The 22879-nt window shown below is 39.9% G+C and overlaps 1 protein-coding gene across 1 annotated transcript in view; it reads right to left on the bottom strand.

Moving 5' to 3' along the window:
- LOC128586534 (PDZ domain-containing protein GIPC2-like) overlaps positions 1-22879 on the bottom strand; it is a 97092-nt gene that overhangs the window by 53447 nt on the left and 20766 nt on the right. Inside the window, exon 3 of the mRNA XM_053592394.1 lies at positions 8576-8756. Within this exon, the coding sequence (XP_053448369.1) occupies positions 8576-8756 (181 nt within the window). The remainder of the gene's footprint in view (positions 1-8575; positions 8757-22879) is intronic.

The raw sequence follows: 22879 nt of genomic DNA, 5'->3' as shown, positions 1-22879 counted from the left end.
TAGCCTTATTTAAGATACTATATAAATAAAGCTAGAACCACAGCTCAGTACTAGCTGCAGTCTTAGCTGCTCAGTCCTTCTGACCCCATCTTTGTCTCTTATGTGTCTTATTTCCTCAGTCCTCACTATTCCCAGTCTGGTTCATTCTCCTTCTTTGTGCTGATTCAAGAAACTGAGTCTCAATACAGCCTACCCAGCATGAACTTGGTAGTCGTTTTCTGTGTGGTAGCGGCAGTCTTCATTTGGGGGTTCTGGGTTTGAGACAGCGGGAAAGAATGACAAGTCCGGAGCAGACAGGCTTGGTGGGAACTGGAGGCTGGACCCCCCTGGTGATCGCAGGCCTTGACGATGAAGCTTTGTTCTTGCTCCCACAACGCTAGGCTTGGCCCGCCTAAAGGCACCAAGGGTCGCGGCTTTGCTTCCTCTGCAGGTAGGAGGAGACCATAGGCGGGGGCACAGGGACCCGGGGCTGTGAAGAGAATTGAGGTGTTAATAGGTATCAGTGAACCTCTCGAAGGGTTTTCTGTTGTAGAGAACAAGGCGAATACTCCAGGGGTCCTTTTTCTGAATCCCTTACAGACTGGAGACAGAAGCGGTTGGTTCCCCATGTGGGCTGGGGGACGTCTGCAGCTCGCCTACGCTACTCGCCCCTAGCAGACTTGAGGAGCAAAAAGCAGTTGCTTGCAACTGGTTCCCTTCAGTACTTTCATTTCCATTGGGAACTATGCCTAGTTATTCTGTGGAACCTTTATTTACAGAAAGATAAGAAAAATGATCTTATCATTAGCACACCAAACAGAAATCTATGCTGTATCCTGCCGGCTCTAACCTTGAAGTATCACTTATAATAATAGGAAAAGGACCTCCCCGATAGTTTTAAAATCCAGTTTTCCTAAAGAGATGCATGTATCAATTTGAAGACATAAACTCGGAAGATTGGAAAGTAATTTTGTAGGTATTTTAGAGTTCATCTCCGGTCAACTTTGTGTGAAAGTTTCAAAGAATAGATCTTTCCTTATAATGCAGAAGATCAAATGAAAAAAGAATTATTTACCATTATACTGTATGATTAGATAATTGCACAGCTGTATAACTGAACTTAACTGTACACATAGTATAGGTGAGTTCTACGGTATGTCAAATTATACCTCAATAAGCTGTTTTTAAAAATTAAAAAAAAAAAAAGAAACTGAGTCTCACTTTGTGCCCCCAGCATATTATATTCATTTATAATAGACAGGGTCTCACTCTTGATCAGGCTGGTCTCAAACTCATGAGCTCAAACAATCTACTTGCCTCAGCCTCCCAAAGTGCTAGGATTACAGGTGTGAGCCACCATGCCCTGCCAGAAGAATGGAATACTTAAGATCCTGAGAAGGCCAACAAGGGTGCCTAATAGGACCAAACTTCTGGGCACAGATAAAACCCTTGGAAACACCTAGAAATAATTGTAAACAGAACACAACAGTGAGCTGAGGGCCTGTGTGAAAAGAAGGGGAGAGAAAAAATAAATCAGTGGAATTTTGGTGACAGAAAGGAAGCAACAAACCACTTTCAGTTCAAAGCTGTGAGAAAAAGAGTATTCTAATATTTCCTGTTATGTTTCAGCTGAAAGATGCTTTTCATTTCCATGGGCACAGTCTTTGAAATGAGCCCATCAGTTAAGTGAACTCATGAAGATGAGGTCCCACTTTTCCACATGTGAATGACTCAAAGGACTAAAACATACTTCATACTTAACATCCTATTCTGATAAATACATAGCACAGAAATGATGCTTCTGAAAGAAGATGTAACCCAAGGATCTGTTACAAAATCTGACCCCAAAACAAAGATTATAGGTGATTAGCTTTTTCTCTCAATTCCCTTTCTGATTTTAAGAACAGAAATACCCAGGCTTCCATCCATAACCTCTTTCCATAAATGGTGAGAATCATGAATCAGAGAAATACTCCAGGATAAATGAAGTTGAGACTCATGTAACTAAAACTGAATCAAAGCTTCATAAATATGGTATGTACTGTTCTGTAATTAAAAGACCTTATAGAAAACCAACCCAGTTGGACTTACCTGGTGTGAGTCACTTAAATGGAAGAGTGGGTTTTCATAGCCTTGGGAAAATGTAGGTTTACAGGGCACATTCGGTAGGGCTGAGCTCATTGTGACGACATGTTCATTTTCATTGGAAAAAGGGAAAGGAAGTGAGCCAGGACCTAAAATAATACCACTAGAAACATTCCAGCCGATCCGTGACAAGGACTGGGAATGCTGCCATCAGCTCATAGCTGGAAGAAGGAAACTTGGATCAGAGAGCAGCTGACCAGGAGACACCATGTTAGGTATGGGAATGATTTCCCATTAAACTACAAATTTTCAACAAGGGAGTCCGTTCAACCAGTGGTTTTCAATTTTTTTTTTTTTTTTTTGCTGTGACTCACAGTAAGAAATAATGTACATTATATCAAGATCCATAAATGTACACAAACATACATAAGAACTGACACATGCATGTTTGTAACTGAAACATGCTTACCTTTCTTCTGTACAAAGTACTGTGATGGTTTCCATCCTATCTACCTGGTGTTCTAAACACACTGGTTGAGGAAAACACTGTTTTAGATGCTGACCAGCACGGGAGAGTCTGAGGGTACATTTTATAACAGTCTTTATTCCTCCCCCACAGCCCCATGGCCAACTCAGGGAAGCTGCAATGGAGCATCTGCTCTTGAGACAAGTGACCTGATCTTGATACTTGGATAAAGCAGGCTGTCTCCTCCACGACTGGCCATTCCTCACTCTGCTGGCCCCTCCTTCTCTTTCTGTTCCTTAAATGCTGGTGTGTCCCCCAGCAGCTGTGTCTGATCCCTTTACCACTCTGAGTTTACTCCCACGGCTTCCCTGAGTGAGGGACAATTGCTCAGAAACCCTACTCACTAGGCTCCAATTCTCAGCATTTATCTACCCCTTATACATCCCCCACTGAACTCTCCCACAGATTTCAAACTCATTAGGTCCAAAATTGTATTTATAATCCCTCTTCCCTATCTCCTCACCCAAACCTATTTATTTTCAGCTTTCCTTGTCTCAAAGAATGGCCCCGTACTTACTCACCCAAGACCCCAACCTGGAGGTCATCACTTGCAATCTCTCCTTCCTTTACCTCTATGTCAGACAGGTTACCAATTCAGCCTTCTTCATGGTGCATTCAGTGGTGTGCAGGGAATCATTTAATACTCCACACACAGAGCACTGACTTGCAGGACTTGTTGATTTCTATGATACTAATATCCACCATAGCCGATTTCAGTCTGATGTCATTGACGGTGGAGTTGGGAGGAGATGTGTACACATGGCTCCAGCACACGACCGTCTGCTCCTCAGAACCATTTCTCCCCTCAAGCCTCCTCTACGGCCCTCGTTCATCTTCTTTCTCTTAGCTAACACAACAGGATGTTTATAATCCCCTGAATTCATGTCATATCCCACGCCTTTCTCTGCCACAGTGTCCTGAGTCACCATGTTACTCCCATCACCTAAACCCTTTCATTGGCCCTCACTGCCCATGCAACCTTCATAGACAAGGCCCTGATAACGTGGTCCCTGCTGACCTGCACCTGTCAGCACCACCTGTAACCTCGACTCCAAAGACAACAGCATACCTGGTGGTCCCAAACATGATGCTGTCCCCTCCCTCTGTACCTTTACTCATTCTGTCCCCACTCCCTAGGACAAACTTCCCCAATTTGCCTACTGAGCAAGCACCTACTCATCTCTCCGGATTCAGCTCAAATCCCCTCTTTAGGAAGCTTTTCCTGAACTCCTTAGATAAACTCAGCACTCTCACTTTTACGTCTCCAGTCCATTAGAGCACCACTAACACCCTCTGCTGAACTTATCTCTTTTCATTCTCATCTCTTCTCACTAGACATGAGAGTCTAGATCTGGATCTTATTTATGCACATGCCAACCACACACCTGGTGACAGTACACAGCAAGCTCTCAATAAATAGTGACCATTATTATCTAGAGCAGTGTTTTTCAACCTCTTTTAGCTCACAGCACACTTGAACCTATAGTTAAACTTCCGGGGCATATTCAAATAATGTTGATCAAAAAAAGAATAACAACAAGAATATGCTTACAAGGCAGCATCTGTGGCTCAGTCGGTAGGGTGCTGACCCCATATACCAAGGGTGGCAGGTTCAAACCCAGCCCCAGGCAGCTAAAAAAGCAGTGACAACTGCAACAAAAAATAGCTGGGTGTTGTGGTGGGTGCCTATAGGGCCAGCTACTTGGGAGGCTAAGGCAAGAGAATCACCTAAGCCCAAGAGTTGGAGGTTGCAATGAGCTGTGATATCACGGCACTCTACTGAGGGGGACAAACTGAGACTCTGTCTCAAAAAAAAAAAAAAATTCCATGGCACACCTAAGATCCTGTCATGGCACACCAGTGAGCCATAGCACACCAACTGAAAATCACTGATCTAGAGCAACAAGCACCCTGAGACCAGCACACACTACATAGTCCACAAGTTTCTGCTAAATGAAAATATATCAGTAGGTTCTTGACAACTATCCAAGGCCAGATGAATGCTAAAATACAGCTCTTTCTAGATTACTCGGAATTCCCAAGATCTACTTCCTTAGTTAAAGAGGTAGAAATGTAATATTCTTTCCTTTTGGCCTCTGCATTTCTTTGCTAAGGCTACCATAACAAAATACCACAGATAGGGCGGGTTAAACAACAGACATTTATTTTCTCAGAATTCTGCAAGCTAGAAGTCCAAGATCAAGGTGTCCCCAAGGTTGATTTCTTATGAGGCCTCTCTGCTTGGCTTGTAGGTAGACGGCTGTCTTCATGTTCAAATGGCATTCTCCCTGTACATGTGTCTGTGTCCAAATTCCCTCTTCTGATAAGTGTACCGCTCCTGTTGAAGTAGGGCCCACCCTAAAGACTCCATTTTAACCTAATTACCTCTATTAAAGAGCCTCTCTCTAAATCACATTCTAAGATAACAGTACTTAGGACTTCAAAATATGAACTGTGAAGGATTCAAGCCTTAACAGCCTCCTACTAGGCTGTGAGCCCCTCACAAGGCAGTAGCTATAGCTTAGTCATCCCTATTGGCATTTCTGTGCCTACCAGTGTATCAAAGAACACAGGAGATGCTCAATAAATAATTTGTGGGATACATAAACAAAGGATCTTCCCAGAAATATACTCCAAATCCGTGGATTGTGATCCCTTGCAAATCTGGTGTCCAGCACCAAGAAAAATGTGGCTTTGCCCTTTCCCTGAAAGTTTGATGTCATCATCTCTAAATAGTCCATTGCAAAACAGCTATTTATGTGGCACACAACGCCTAACAGAACAATAAAACCCCCAAGGCTAGATGCCCCAAACCACTGACAATGTTCTTCTCTCTCCAGTTTCATTCCAACACTCCCAGACTGACAGCTTTCATCCATGCTTACAGTCAGATTCAAAGTCAACAGAAAACTAACACCACTCTGCCTACAGAACACGGTATAACAGACTAGGAGAGACAGTAAAACAGACATCTGCTACTGCTCTCCTGTCCTTAAGGAAACTCCCCCTTTATTGTTCTGTGTGATTTTGTAGACCTATCAGTCACGTAGCCTGCCTTCCCCACTGTCAAGATGGGCATGTCACCTAATTAGTTCCCTCTTATCTCCCAGTAATTTGAGTCCAGAGTGGAGAGATTTGAAGATACAAAATAATTTCAGGGAGTCGATTAAGCCAATGCCCTGAAGGGTTCCTGGTACACACATCCCTGAAACAGCCTTAGTTCCTGACCTTCCCAAGGCTTGACTGAGTCTGTCTCTGAGACCCACCTGGGATCCTCCATAAATGCCTTTTCCCTACATTAGACAGCATTTGTTCTATAACTCTCAGTCAAAGCATCTTGACACACAATGGCCCCTGGAAGTGAGGTGTGGCTAGTGGTGGACCTAAAACACGGAAATGAGAGCAGGTGGTAAGAAGTCTCCAACCTACTACAAAGAAGGTGCGCTCACAATCCTTGTTATGCCATTGTACAGCAGCGAACTGTGCTACTTCCTCTTATATTTCAGGATATATAGTTCACAAGCCTCTAGAGGCTAAATCTATAGGATAGCTGATAAGAAAATGTGAAAATACTTGTCAGGCGTGGTGGCTCACACCTATAATCCTAGTACTCTAGGAAGCCGAGACTGAAGGATTGCTTGAGCTGAGGAGTTCGAGACCAGCTTAAGCAAGAGTGAGACCCTGTCTCTACTAAAAACAGAAAAATGAGCCAGACATTGTGGTGAGCACCTGTAGCCCCAGCTATTCAGGAGGCTGAGGCAAGAGAATTGCTCAAGCCCAAGAGTTTGAGATTACCATGAGCAATGATACCACAGCACTCTACTCAGGGTGACAGAGTGAGACTAGGAAGGAAGGAAGGTGTGGCCATCTCAGGCAGTTTTTGGTAGAATCCTAGAAATAATTTAGCCATAGCCAAGGTGACCCATCTGAAAGCAGAGAAAATTTTGCTTCACTAAGACTGGGCTGTCTCTCTTGGCAGGAATCCAAGATGACGACAACTCAGAAAACCACGAAGGACTATGTAATTTGAATTATTGGCCCGTCAATGATAATGCTAGAAAACAAGGAAGGAAACATAGCAAGATGGGACCAAGAGCATTGGGGAAAGCCTGATCCTACTCCTGATAAATTCTCCTTACTTGATGAAGAGTGAAGCACTGGCATAAAGCCACAGAATGAAAAACAGGCTAAGAAGCAGAAGGACAAAAACTAAGATCTGGAAGACAGCAGAGCAGCAAGGCTGAGTTCTAGGAGAGATGCCTCAGGCCAGTGTGCAGAGTCAAGATCAACTCACAAAGTGAAAAGACACATGGAACAGCAGCTTGACTTAAACTTCCACAGCAGCTTTGTAAAGTAGAAGCCTACCTTGCTCCAAAATCAATCTCCAGGTATCCCAAGCCATAGCACCACCAGAATTGATACCCTTGCTAGGAAAATCCTCCCCAAGGGGCTTCTCAAACATGTCCATGGATTTCATAAGGGAACAGAGAGCAGGTTCAATGGTAGCTAGGTACCCGGGGCAGTGAGGTGTATCAACTACTACACATGTGTCTGACTTAGAAGAGAAAAACCTGACCTGTAACAGTCAAGACTATCAGCAACCTGCATTCACATTAAGGTGGATCAGTAGCTTTCCACAAAGACACAGGGACCAAAGATTTAGAGGGAGCAACAGAAAAAAAATAACTCTGGAAATCAGATTCTGTGAGAGATCAGTGTAACAAAAACAAATATTCCTTGAGTTGTATAAAGAGTGGCTTTGATTCTGAATCAAATAAAAATGTTTGTCTCAAACCACCTATACCCTATCAGTTATTCACTGTGCTAACTGAGGAGTTGGGTAACCAAATGAAGCCCTTTCAAAAGGAGCTGCTGAATAGAAACCTGAGCGCTGTTTGCCTTCCTATGTGAGAAGTGAGCCCAGATGCTGCCGTGTACCCAGCTGAATCAGTGATGGCCCCTAGAATGGTCCCTTCAGGACCAGCACTGCTGTAAAGCATCCTTTTCTTATACCTTCTGTGTCCCCTACAAGTAACATAACTTACACTGCACTTCTATTAAATAGCACAGAATCACGTGGGAGCAGGGAAAATTTTCTAATTCTTCATGGCTGGAATGTCACTTACTTCCTAAGAAATATATAATGTAATGACTTAAACCCCGGGTATCCTCTCATCATTTTCATTAACCACCCTGAGAAAACAGCCTCAGCTCCAAACTGGAAGGAATACTTAGGTTCTGTGAGCAAGGGAAATAGCACAGGGTAGTGGGGCCGTGGTGAGCAAGGGCAAGCTTGGGATGATTCTGCTGGAGATATTTTCACACTGATGAACATGAGGCCTTCACAGGCTTGTTAAAATAGTGCTGTGTGGTGAGAGAGACACTGGCACATTTCCTGTGGATGAGATGGCCTGGGGGTTTGAACAACACTTGGACAAACCAAGTGCTTTGACTAAAACCAAGCCAATACAGATGTCACAGCAGACTGGAAATAATTTCATACCATCCCCTGGTGCTAAATTCAATGGAGGAAAAGGTCTGGTGAAAGAGGTCTTTAAAATAGACGAGGTAACTACTTTAAATACCAATTCTGTGTGTAACTAAAACTTTTGCTGCAGAGGCCCGTGAGCAACAGTTATTAGAGTTTGAAAGTGCTCAGTCAAAACCTGACTGCTCAGCAAAATGGAAACACTGCAGGGGCTGCTCGCAGAAGCTGGAAGCCGCGTCAGACCCATCACTAGTCCCCAGACGTCATAACTGCAAAAGTTGGTTTGGAAAATGTCCTTTTACAAAGCAACATTTTTCTTTTCTTTTTTCCTTCAATAGTTGTTCTCCTTATAAGTAGTGCTGTTGATCATTTTCAATGTTCTTAGCTGACAGGCTAGATAAGAAGATATATTAAAAGCACTTAGCACATCACAGTGCTCATTTCCTTCAGAAACATAACCCAGTGAAGGGGAATATTGTTCACACACACACACTTACCAACTGCCTTCTTAGGTTCTATTAACTTCATGGTAAAGTATTTCCCTTTTTTTAATTTATTTAACTTCTGAGCAACAGAATAGTGATGCCAGCCAACAGCACTTTCTCCATTTATAGATTCAATATGATCCCCAAAACAAATGGTTTGGAGTGAGTCGATAACACCATCATCTTTAAATCCCTGAAAAGAAAATTAATGACAACATAATACAAAAAGAATTGTGTAACATTACTTTTCATGGACATTATAGACAATGTACTGACCTATTAACAATGGGGTTTAATGATTACTCAGAGATGGAAGAAAAAACACCAAAGGACTGCCACGAAAGGGACTCCAACCCTTCTTCATCTTCCTCATCATTCAGAATTCAGCTTGGCCACAGTTACCACCTCCTCTGGGAAGCTTTTTCTGACACTCCCCAGTCCATGCCCCCTCCCTGACACAATGGCAAGGTGCCATTCTCATGCTTCTACAGTATCTTTTGCTAATTATGCTGAACACTAAGCTAAGCACTTTACATTCACTGAATGCACCACTGAATTCTAACACCTTTTATAAGATTCTATGTCATAGATCAGGAAAACTGAGGCTTGGGAAGATCAAGTCATGTGCCAGATTCCACAGAGTTCAGTGCACTTGTTCATTTACTCTTCAGCCTCTGTTACAAAACTGCAATATCCTTGAGGACAGAGATGATCTTATCACCACTGTATGCCCTGTGCCTAGCACAGTGCCACATAGAGAAGTCCCTACACAAATGACTATTGGAACACTTCAACATGAAACCCATTACATAAGAATAGCTTGAGCTTTGTCAATTGGCTACATTTAATTATAAATGCAAAGAATCAAAGAATGGTATGATTGTAGCTAGGAAGATGGATACCTAACAACAGACAAGTATGATTACCATTTTGGAAGTCAGTAAGGGTGATTTTATACGATTGTTCTTCATGTATGTATTTTAGATGAAGAGAACATAGGACCCAAGGGGAAACTTCACGTTGTTCTTTCTTAAATCTATCTTACTTCTCAATAATACATCTTATAGTGTAGTGTCTCAAAATGAGATCTAAGATGGCACCAGGAGTTTCTGAAAGGATTTTAGGGACACAGTCCAGAAAACTAGGCAGGGGTAACAAACAGCCCTGTGAAGGATGGACATAGTTCTTCCACAGTGATAAGGAGTTGGGTGAAATGAAGACCACAACCTCCTCAGGAATGACAAATCCTTCATGGGAATGATGAGATAGAAATATTGGCGGGGCTGCTGGAGGCAAAGGCGGCGAGGAACAGGGGAGCCGCAGCAGTTGTCACCACGGCAGCCGGTGAGGGTGAGAAGATGGATTAAAGAATTTCAGTAGGTTTTTTCAGTCTCTCCAGGTTGCATGTACTGTATGTGGAGCAGTTTACAGTGAAGCGGAGGCAGAGCGGCTCTGCGAGCTCCTCTCCGCTTTCCCACAGAGAAACCCTGACTGGCCGCAGAGGGCGAGCCACACACACGCCCTCACGCCTGCAAGGTCACTATCATATAACAAAGGCTTTGCCGCAGTTCATTGTCCTCCCTGTGTACTTTCCATTTGCCTTCCTGGTCTGGGGAGATAGGACTCCAGGCATCTCTGGCTGGTGGGATCTGCCTATCATCACCCCTGTGAGGATACAGGGAGTCAGCGAGAGACTTCTGGACCCCAAGAGTTTCCCTAAAACAGTGGAAAACCGGCAAGTGGTCGCGTGTCTTCAATCCATCTAAACCCGCCCACAACTTCCACGGGCACGAGAACTGAAAGAGCAAGAGGAAGTGAAAGGAAAATTAGGGCAAGGACACTAATAAAAGAAATCACTCATGAGGAAGAATCAGCAGAAAACTCCAGGCAACATGAAGAACCAGTCCAGAACAACCCCACCAAGGGACCATGAGGTAGCTACTGCAGAGGATTCCACCTATAAAGAAATGTTAGGAATGACAGAAAGGGAATTTAGAATACACATGTTGAAAACAATTAAAGAAATGATGGAAACAATGAAGGAAACTGATAATAAAGTGGAAAATAACCAAAAGGAAATCCAAAAACAGAATCAAATAAGAGATGAATGATATGAAGAATATAAAAAGGATATAGCAGAGCTGAAAGAACTGAAACAGTCAATTAGGGAACTTAAAGATGCAATGGAAAGTATCAGCAACAGGTTAGACCATGCAGAAGAAAGAATTTCAGAGGTAGAAGACAAAGTTTTTGAGATAACTCAAATAGTAAAAGAGGCAGAAAAGAAGAGAGAGAAAGCAGAACGTTCACTGTCAGAATTATGGGACTTTATGAAGCGTTCTAACATACGAGTTATAGGAATTCCAGAAGGGGAAGAAGAATGCCCCAGAGGAATGGAAGCCATACTAGAGAATATTATAAAAGAAAATTTCCCAAATATCACCAAAGATTCTGACACACTGCTTTCAGAGGGCTATCGGACCCAAGGTCGCCTCAACTCTAACCGAGCTTCTCCAAGACACATTGTGATGAACCTGTCCAAAGTCAAGACAAAAGAAAAGATCCTGCAAGCGGCCAGGAGTAAGCGCCAGTTGACCTACAGGGGCATATCCATCAGAGTGACTGCAGACTTCTCTAATGAAACTTTCTAAGCAAGAAGACAATGGTCATCTACCTTTAATCTACTTAAACAGAACAATTTCCAGCCCAGAATTCTGTACCCTGCTAAGCTAAGCTTTAAAATTGACGGAGAAATCAAATCATTTACAGATATACAAACATTGAGGAAATTCGCCACAACAAGACCAGCTCTACAGGAAATACTTCAACCTGTTCTGCAAAATGACCACCACAATGGATCAGCAGCAAAGTAAGAACTCAGAAATTAAAGGACAGAACCTAACCTCCACACTGATGCAAAAGATAAAACTAAGCAATGGACTCTCACAAAATAAGACAAATAGAATACTACCACACTTATCAATTATCTCAATAAATGTTAATGGCTTGAATTCCCCACTGAAGAGACATAGATTGGTTGACTGGATTAAAAAACACAAACCATCCATTTGCTGTCTGCAAGAAACACACCTGGCTTCAAAAGACAAATTAAAGCTCCGAGTCAAGGGTTGGAAGACAATTTTTCAGGCAAATGGAATTCAGAAGAAAAGAGGAGTTGCAATCTTATTTTCAGATACATGTGGATTTAAAGCAACTAAAGTCAAAAAAGACAAAGATGGTCACTTTATATTGGTCAAGGGAAAACTACAACAAGAAGACATTTCAATTCTAAATATTTATGCACCCAATTTAAATGCTCCCAGATTCTTGAAACAGACCTTACTCAGTCTGAGCAATATGATATCTGATAATACCACAATAACAGGGGACCTTAACACTCCTCTTACAGAGCTGGACACATCCTCTAAACAGAAATTAAACAAGGATATAAGAGATTTAAATGAGACCCTAGAACAACTGTGCTTGATAGACACATATAGAACACTCCATCCCAAAGATAAAGAATATACATTCTTCTCATCACCCCATGGAACATTCTCCAAAATTGATCATATCCTGGGACACAAAACTAATATCAACAGAATCAAAAGAATTGAAATTTTACCTTGTATCTTCTCAGACCATAAGGCACTAAAGGTGGAACTCAACTCTAACAAAAATGCTCGACCCCACCCAAAGGCATGGAAATTAAACAATCTTCTGTTGAATAACAGATGGGTGCAGGAAGAAATAAAACAGGAAATCATTAACTTCCTTGAGCATAACAACAATGAAGACACAAGCTACCAAAACCTGTGGGATACTACAAAAGCAGTTTTGAGAGGAAAATTCATTGCTTTAGATGCCTACATTCGAAAAACAGAAAGAGAGCACATCAACAATCTTACAAGTGATCTTATGGAATTGGAAAAAGAAGAAAAATCTAAGCCTAAACTCAGTAGAAGAAAAGAAATATCCAAAATCAAATCAGAGATCAATGAAATTGAAAACAAAAGAATCATTCAGAAAATTAATGAAACAAGGAGTTGGTTTTTTGAAAAAATAAATAAAATAGACAAACCATTGGCCAGACTAATGAGGACTAGAAAAGTAAAATCTCTAGTAACCTCAATCAGAAATGATAAAGGGGAAATAACAACTGATCCTACAGAGATACAAGAGATCATCTCTGAATACTACCAGAAACTCTATGCCCAGAAATTCGACAGTGTGAAAGAAATGGATCAATATTTGGAATCACACCCTCTCCCTAGACTCAGCCAGGAAGAAATAGAGCTCCTGAACAGACCAACTTCAAGCACTGAGATCAAAGAAACAATAAAAAATCTTCCAACCAAAAAATGCCCTGGTCCAGATGGCTTCACTCCAGAATTCTATCAAACCTTCAAGGAAGAGCTTATTCCTGTACTGCAGAAATTATTCCAAAAAATTGAGGAAGAAGGAATCTTCCCCAACACATTCTATGAAGCAAACATCACCCTGATACCAAAACCAGGAAAAGACCCAAACAAAAAGGAGAATTTCAGACCAATCTCACTCATGAATATAGATGCAAAAATTCTCAACAAAATCCTAGCCAATAGATTACAGCTTATCATCAAAAAAGTCATTCATCATGATCAAGTAGGCTTCATCCCAGGGATGCAAGGCTGGTTTAACATACGCAAGTCCATAAACGTTATCCACCATATTAACAGAGGCAAAAATAAAGATCACATGATCCTCTCAATAGATGCAGAAAAAGCATTTGATAAAATCCAGCATCCTTTTCTAATTAGAACACTGAAGAGTATAGGCATAGGTGGCACATTCCTAAAACTGATTGAAGCTATCTATGACAAACCCACAGCCAATATTTTACTGAATGGAGTAAAACTGAAAGCTTTTCCTCTTAGAACTGGAACCAGACAAGGTTGTCCTCTGTCACCTTTACTATTCAACGTAGTGCTAGAAGTTCTAGCCAATACAATTAGGCAAGACAAGGAAATAAAGGGAATCCAATGGGAGCAGAGGAGGTCAAACTCTCCCTCTTTGCTGACGACATGATCTTATACTTAGAGAACTCCAAAGACTCGACCACAAGACTCCTAGAAGTCATCAAAAAATACAGTAATGTTTCAGGATATAAAATCAATGTCCACAAGTCAGTAGCCTTTGTATACACCAATAACAGTCAAGATGAGAAGCTAATTAAGGACACAACTCCCTTCACCATAGTTTCAAAGAAAATGAAATACCTAGGAATATACCTAACAAAGGAGGTGAAGGACCTCTATAAAGAAAACTATGAAATCCTCAGAAAGGAAATAGCAGAGGATATTAACAAATGGAAGAACATACCATGCTCATGGATGGGAAGAATCAACATTGTTAAAATGTCTATACTTCCCAAAGCAATCTACCTATTCAATGCCATTCCTATCAAAATACCAACATCGTACTTTCAAGATTTGGAAAAAATGATTCTGCGTTTTGTATGGAACCGGAAAAAAACCCGTATAGCTAAGGCAGTTCTTTGTAACAAAAATAAAGCTGGGGGCATCAGCATACCAGATTTTAGTCTGTACTACAAAGCCATAGTGCTCAAAACAGCATGGTACTGGCACAAAAACAGAGACATAGACACTTGGAATCTAATTGAAAACCAAGAAATGAAAATAACATTTTACAACCACCTAATCTTTGATAAACCAATCAAGAACATACCTTGGGGGAAAGACACCCTATTCAATAAATGGTGTTGGGAGAACTGGATGTCTACATGTAAAAGACTGAAACTGGACCCACACCTTTCCCCACTCACAAAAATTGATTCAAGATGGATAAAGGACTTAAATTTAAGGCATGAAACAATAAAAATCCTCAAAGAAAGGATAGGAAAAACACTGGAAGATATTGGCCTGGGGAAAGACTTCATGAAGAAGACTGCCATGGCAATTGCAACAACAACAAAAATAAACAAATGGGACTTCATTAAACTGAAAAGCTTCTGTACAGCTAAGGAGACAATAAGCAAAGCAAAGAGACAACCCACACAATGGGAAAGGATATTTGCATATTTTCAATCAGACAAAAGCTTGATAACTAGGATCTATAGAGAACTCAAATTAATCCACATGAAAAAAGCCAACAATCCCATAGATCAATGGGCAAGAGACATGAACAGAACTTTCTCTAAAGACGACAGACGAATGGCTAACAGACACATGAAAAAATGTTCATCATCTCTATATATTAGAGAAATGCAAATCAAAACAACCCTGAGATATCATCTAACCCCAGTGAGAATGACCCACATCACAAAATCTCAAAACTGCAGATGCTGGCGTGGATGTGGAGAGGAGGGAACACTTTTACACTGCTGGTGGGACTGCAAACTAGTACAACCTTTCTGGAAGGAAGTATGGAGAAACCTCAAAGCACTCAAGCTAGACCTCCCATTTGATCGTGCAATCCCATTACTGGGCATCTACCCAGAAGGAAAAAAATCCTTTTATCATAAGGACACTTGTACTAGACTGTTTATTGCAGCTCAATTTACAATCGCCAAAATGTGGAAACAGCCTAAATGCCCACCAACCCAGGAATGGATTAACAAGCTGTGGTATATGTATACCATGGAATACTATTCAGCCATTAAAAAAAAATGGAGACTTTACATCCTTCGTATTAACCTGGATGGACATGGAAGACATTATTCTTAGTAAAGCATCACAAGAATGGAGAAGCATGAATCCTATGTACTCAATTTTGATATGAGGACAATTAATGACAATTATGGTTATGGGGGGGAAGCAGAAAGAGGGAAGGAGGGAGGGGGGTGGGGCCTTGGTGTGTGTCACACTTTATGGGGGCAAGACATGATTGCAAGAGGGACTTTACCTAACAATTGCAATCAGTGTAACCTGGCTTATTGTACCCTCAATGAATCCCCAACAATAAAAAAAAAAAAGAAAAGAAATATTAGGTGCTGCTGCTCTTATGTAACAAAAGCATGTGCATTCCCTACCCTTGCCAGGAGGAAGCATATGTGTTCTGAATCAGCAAGGAGACTGATCATTGGGTCCAAGAGCTAAAAGAAAACTCATCTCAGAACAGCAAAAACATTCTTAATAGGGAAATTTATCACAATTAAATGCCTATTTTCAAAATGTAGAAAGAGAGTGCATCAACAAACTCATGAATTATCTTATGGAAATGGTAAAAGGAAGACAATCTAATCGCAAATTCAGCAGAAGAAAAGAAATAAATAAATGAAATCAGAGATTAATGAAATTGAAAACAAAATCATTCAGAAAATTAATGAAACAAATTTCATTAACTTGAAACAACTTTCAACAATGAAACAACTTTCATTAACTTGATTAAGTAGAAACAGAAAAGTAAAATCTCTAATACCCTCAATCAGAAATGATAAAGGGGGAAATAACAACATATGCCACAGAGATACAAAAGATCATCTCTGAGTACTACAAGAAACCCAGAAATTTGACAATGTGGAGGAAATGGAGTTATACCTGGAATCACACCCTCTCCCTACACTTAATCAAAAAGAAATAGATCTCTTGAACAGACTGATGTGAAGAACTAAGATTGAAGAAACAATAAAAAAATCTCTTTACCAAGAAAAATGCCCTAGTCCAGATGGCTTCACACCAGGATTCTATCAAACCTTCAAAGAAGAGCTTATTCCCATACTGCAGAATTATTCCAAAAAAATTGAGAAGGAAGAAATCTTCCCCCACACATTCTATGAAGGAAACAATACTCTGATACCAAAACCAGGAAAAGACCCAACTAAAAAGGAGAATTTCAGACCAATCTCATTAATGAATATAGATGCAAAAATTCTCAATAAAATCCTAGCCAATAGATCATAGTTACACATTTTTAAAAAATCATTCATCACAATCAAGTAAGTTCATCTCAGGGATGCAAGGCTGGTTTAACATGCGCAAGTCTATTACCCAGTGGTTCTCAACCTTCCTAATGCTGTGGCCCTTTAATACAGTTTCTGTGGGTCGCAACCCACAGGTTGAGAACCACTACCATAAATGAAATTCACCATATCAACAGAAGCAAAAACAAAAAGCAAAGACCATATGACCCTCTCAGTAGATGCAGAATAAAGCATTTGATAAAATTCAGCATCCTTTTCTAATTAGAACAGTTAACAATATAGGCATAGGTGGCACATTTCTTAATCTGATCAAAGCCATCTAGGACAAACCCACAGCTAATATTATACTGAATACAGTAAAACTGAAACCTTTACCACTTAGAACTGGAACCAGACAAAGTTGTCCTCTATCACCGCTACTATTCAACATAGTGCTGGAATTTCTAGCCAATACAACCAGGCAAGACAAGGAAATAAAGGGCATCCAAATGGGTGCAGAGGAGGCCAAACTCTCGCTCTTGGCCGACAATATAATCTTACACTTAGAGAACGCGAAAGACTCAACCACAAGACTCCTGGAAGTGATCAAAAAATACAGTAATATCTCAGGAAATAAAATCAATGTCCACAAATCAGAAGCCTTGGTATATACTAATAACAGCCAAGATGAGAAGCTAATCAAGGACACAATTCCCTTCACAATAGCTTCAAAAAAAATGAAATACCTATGAATATATATAACAAAAGAGGTGAAGGGCCTCTACAAAGATAACTATGAAACTAAGAAAAGAAATAGCAGAGCATATTAACTAATGGAAGAACATACCATGCTCATGGCTGGGAAGAATCAACATTGTTAAAATGTCTATACTTCCCAAAGCAATCTACAGATTCAATGTCATCCCCATTAAAATACCATCATCATACTTTCAAGAATTAGAAAAAATACTTCTTTGTTTTATATGGAACCAGAAGAAACCCCATATGGCCAAAGCAATTCTTAGTAATAAAAACAAAGCTGGAGGTATCGGCCTACCAGATTTTTACCTATATTACAAGGCCATAGAGATCAAAACAGCATGATATTGGCACAAAAATAGAGACATTGACATTTGGAACCACGTAGAAAACCAGGAGATGAAACTGACATCTTATAGCCATCTGATCTTTGATAAACCAAACAAGAACATACACTGGGGGAAAGAATCTCTATTCAATAAATGGTGTTGGGAGAACTGGATAATCATATGTAAAAGACTAAAACTGGACCCACACCTCTCACCACTTACAAAAACTGATTAAAGATGGGTAAAAGATTTAAATCCAAGGCATCAAACAATAAAAATCCTCAAAGAAAGTGTGGAGAAAACACTTGAAGATAACAATCTGGGGAAAGATTTTATGAAGAAGACTTCCATGGCAATTGCAACCACAAAAATAAACAAATGGGACTTAATTAAACTGAAAAGCTTTTGTACAGCTAAGGAAACAACAACCAAAGCAAACAGATAACCTTCAGAATGGGAAAATATTTTTGCATATTATGAATCATACAAAAACTTCATAACTAGGATCTATAGAGAACTCAAATTAATCAACAAAGAAAGACCCAAAAATCCCATAGATCACTAGGCAAGAGACATGAATAAAACCTTCTGTAAAGAAGACAGATGAATGGCTAACAAACATATGAAAAAAATGCTCATCCTCCCTAATCATCAGAGAAATGTAAATCAAAACCACCCTGAGATATCATCTAACCCCTGTGAGAATGGCCCACATCACAAATTCTCAAAGCTTCAGATGCTGGCATGGATGTGGAGAGAAGAGAACACTTTTACACTGCTGGTGGGACTGCAAACTAATACAACCTTTTTGGAAGGAAGTATAGAGTATCCTCAAGAACTCAAATTAGACCTCCCATTTGATCCTGCAATCCCATTAGTAGGCATCTACCCAGAAGAAAAAAAAAATCCTTTTATCATAGGACATTTGCACTAGACTGTTTATTGTAGCTCAATTGACAACTGTCAAAATGTGGAAACAGCCAACCCAGGAATGGATTAACAAGCTGTGGTATATGTATACCGGGTAATACTATTCAGCCACTAAAAGAGATGGACATTTTACATCTTTTGTATTAACCTAGGTGGAGGTGGAACACATTCTTCTTAGCAAAGCATCACAAGAATAGAGAAGCAAGAATCCAATGTACTCAATTCTAATATGAAATCAGTAGATGAGTTAATGGGGGGGGTAGGGGAATGAGAAAATGGGGAGGGCCAGAGGAGGGAGGGAGATGCGGAGTCACTGTATAGGCACATCTCTGGCAGTCAGACACAATTATAAGAGGGACTTTATCTAACAAATAGCAATCAGCACAACTTAATTCTTTGTGCCCTCAATGAATCGCATACAATAAAAAAAGAAAAAAAAAATTGATCTCAGGATGTAGCTCCAGCATCTCCATAACATTATCATCCAGAAGAGGAGGGAAAGCTATAAAAGAGTAACTTGGCAAGGCTGAGCACTTTTGATTTTAAGTTACTATATACTAAACCTCAAAATAGATTTCTGTATTACCCACAAATTTTAAGGATAATTATGGCTAATCGTACTTTGCAACAAGTATTAATATGCTGCATACAAATGATACAATAATGTCAATTAAAACAGAGCTCGCTATTTCTTGTTTATAAATGGTTAGTATAAAACAAAGAACCCAGAAATTTCATAATCTACTTGACATTGTTTTATTAGAAACTCATAGTGGCCTTATAGATTGAACAGAAGCAAACAATGGTAACCACAACACACCATTCAGTGCAACTAGGGCTTATAATAAACAAACAACTAGAGTCTAAAGAAGGAAAAAACACTATTGTCTCTTACATAACCACCCTTAAGCCTTTAGAGAATTTGAAAATCTATATTTAACTGACTTTTTTCTAAATTTTTATTCTAATTTATCTCTTTTTTCTTTTTTTTTTTATTGTTGGGGATTCATTGAGGGTACAATAAGCTCTAATTTATCTCTTGATACATCATGAGCTTATTTTTTTCCTCTGATCAACTATACCAAGTGAACTTCAGTGTCCCACTACATGTCATTTTTAGTTTTTAAGAACATATTGCTATAATTTTATTAAAAATAAACATTATGTTAAAATTAAATGAAAGACTTTAAAGACATGTATGAATCTGACCAGTGAATCAGAGGTCAGAGTAACAGAAATATAAGCCTGCCGGACCCAGGAGCAGGCACAAAGTTCACAGAAGAATGTCCAGGCAGGGAAGAAGGCAGTCCCCGGAAGTCAGAGCAGGCAGCAGGGTGAGAATCCAGGTGGCCCAGAGAAAAGTCAGAGCTTATGTCATCAACAGAAGCAGCAGAGGAGGATCTGGGACGAAGAGACAGGAGAACCAACACGAGAAACTTAGAGACAACCACTGGAAGATGAACCAGACATAGTTGGAGACATTGATGATATGTTTCACGAACCTCCTAACAATGTAGGAGGAGAATAAAGAAACAGGCAGCAGTGGAGACAAGTGTCTGAAATCTAATGGACATTAATAATCCTATAATAACTTGATAGAGATTAATAACATTGCTAAAAGTGCTACTCAGATCCAAAGGACTAAGAGGAAAAAGAGGCATCAATGCTAATACTTCCTGAGTTACTTACACTGTAACACTTAGGAATGTTCCCTCATCTGCTTTTGGGCTTTGCTGCTGCAAAATGTTTATTGGTTTCTTTTTGGAAGGTATGATTTACAATATTATTAAACATAGAGGTTTTCAACCATTTTAGATTTTTATAATGTCTTGCACTGTGTTCATCCCATACATTCAGAAAATTCTGCCTTCTCATCACAGGTATCAGCAGAATCCTGGGGTTGTGTCCCATCCTCCCCAAAATCTTAAGCACCAGACACAAGGTGGTTTGGGCTAAGTGTCCTGCCACCATACTCAGCCACTTTGGGATCTGGGCTGATCCTTCCTACACTGTCCCAAAATCTTGCTCATAATAATAAGCATTCATGGAACAATTACAAATAGTTATCTCATTTAGTCCTCAAGCCTAAGAAAAGAATGAAGAAATCAAAGCACAATGATCACATGGCTCAGCCCAGATAACAGTTAAACAGACTTGGGTACCAAACAGAGGTGCTATAATTATAAAAATTAAAAATTTTAGAAAGAAAAAAATAATATCAGGTGTAGAATCCAAGATCTTCTGACCCCAAGTGCTCTGCTTTGGGTTATAAATGTCCAAATTGATCTATTGCTTTTGAAGTCTGAAATGTTTTTGACAACCCGACTCTGCACATTCAATCTCCCTACTTCTACTAAAGCTGTTTCTCACCAATGTCATGGCCTCCAGATCTCAATATTACCTACTTTCTCAAATCATCACTTCTCTTCTGGCTTTATCTACAGCAAACCTACAGCCAACAGCGTATTGAATGGAGTTAAATTGAAATCATTTCCACTTATATCAGGAACCAGGCAAGGTTGCCCATTGTCTCCATTGCTCTTTGACATTGTCATGGAAGTTTTAGCCATTGCGATTAGGGAAGAAAAGGCGATCAAGGGTATCCTCATAGGGTCAGAAGAGATCAAACTTTCACTCTTCGCTGATGGTATGATCATATATCTGGAAAACACTAAGGATTCTACTAAAAAACTTTTAGAAGTGATCAAGGAATACAGCAATGTCTCAGGCTACAAAATCAACATCCATAAATCTGTAGCCTTTACATATACCAACAATAACCAAGCCAAAAAAACAGTCAAGGACTCTATTCCTTTCACAGTAGTGCCAAAGAAGATGAAATATTTGGGAGTATACCTAACAAAGGACGTGAAAGATCGCTACAAAGAGAACTATGAAGAAAAGAAAAGCTGAAGATGTTAACAAATGGAAAAACATACCATGCTCATGGCTGGGAAGAATCAACATTGTTAAAATGTCTATACTACCCAAAGCAATATATAATTTTAATGCAATTCCTATTAAAGCTCCATTGTCATATATTAAAGATCTTGAAAAAATAATACTTCATGTTATATGGAATCAGAAAAAAACTTTGAATAGCCAAAACATTACTCAGAAATAAAAACAAAGCAGGAGGAATCACGCTACCAGACCGGACTGTACTATAAATCGATAGTGATCAAAACAGCATGGTATTGGCACAAAAACAGAGAAGTAGATGTCTGGAACAGAATAGAGAACCAAGAGATGAATCCAGCTACTAACCGTTATTTGATCTTTGACAAGCCAATTAAAAACATTCAGTGGGGAAAAGATTCCCTTTTAACAAACGGTGCTGAGTGAACTGGCTGGCGATCTGTAAAAGACTGAAACTGGACCCACACCTTTCACCATTAACTAAGATATACTCTCACTGGATAAAAGATTTAAACTAAAGACATGAAACTATAAAAATACTGGAAGAAAGTACAGGGAAAACTCTTGAAGGAATGGGCCTGGGTGAATATTTTATGAGGAGGACTCCCAAGGCAATTGAAGCAGTATCAAAAATACAATACTGGGACCTGATCAAACTAAAAAGCTTCTGCACAGCCAAGAACATAGTAAGTAAAGCAAGCAGACAGCCCTCAGAATGGGAGAAAGTATTTGCAGGTTATACCTCCAATAAAGGTTTAATAACCAGAATCCACAGAGAACTCAAACATATTAGCAAGAAAAGAACACGTGATCCCATCTCAGGGTGGGCAAGGGACTTGAAGAGAAACTTCTCTAAAGAAGACAGATGCACGAGCTACAAACACATGAAAAAAAGCTCATCATCCTTAATCATCAGAGAAATGCAAATCAAAACTACTTTGAGATATCACCTAACCCCAGTAAGAGTAGCCCACATAACAAAATCCCAAAACCAGAGATGTTGGCATGGATGTGGAGAAAAGGGCACACTTCTACACTGCTGGTGGGAATGCACACTAATACGTTCCTTCTGGAAGGATGTTTGGAGAATACTTAGGGACCTAAAAATAGACCTGCCATTCGATCCTATAATTCCTTTACTAGGTTTATACCCAGAAGACCAAAAATCACAATATAACAAAGACATCTGTACCAGAATGTTTATTGCAGCCCAATTCACAATTGCTAAGTCATAAGCCCAAGTGCCCATGGACCCCCGAATGGACTAGCAAATTGTAGTACATTGTATACCATGGAATATTATGCTGCCTTAAAGAAAGATGGAGACTTTACTTCTTTCCTGTTTACATGGATAGAGCTGGAACATGTTCTTCTTAGCAAAGTATCTCAGGAATGCAAGAAAAAGTATCCAATGTACTCAGCCCTACTATGAAGCTAAATTATAGCTTTCACACGAAGGCTATAACCCAACTATAGCAC

The sequence above is a fragment of the Nycticebus coucang genome, chromosome 5, assembly GCF_027406575.1.
Source record: "Nycticebus coucang isolate mNycCou1 chromosome 5, mNycCou1.pri, whole genome shotgun sequence".
NCBI classification, from domain to species: Eukaryota; Metazoa; Chordata; class Mammalia; order Primates; family Lorisidae; genus Nycticebus; species Nycticebus coucang.
This window is presented reverse-complemented; position numbering and strand designations above follow the sequence as displayed.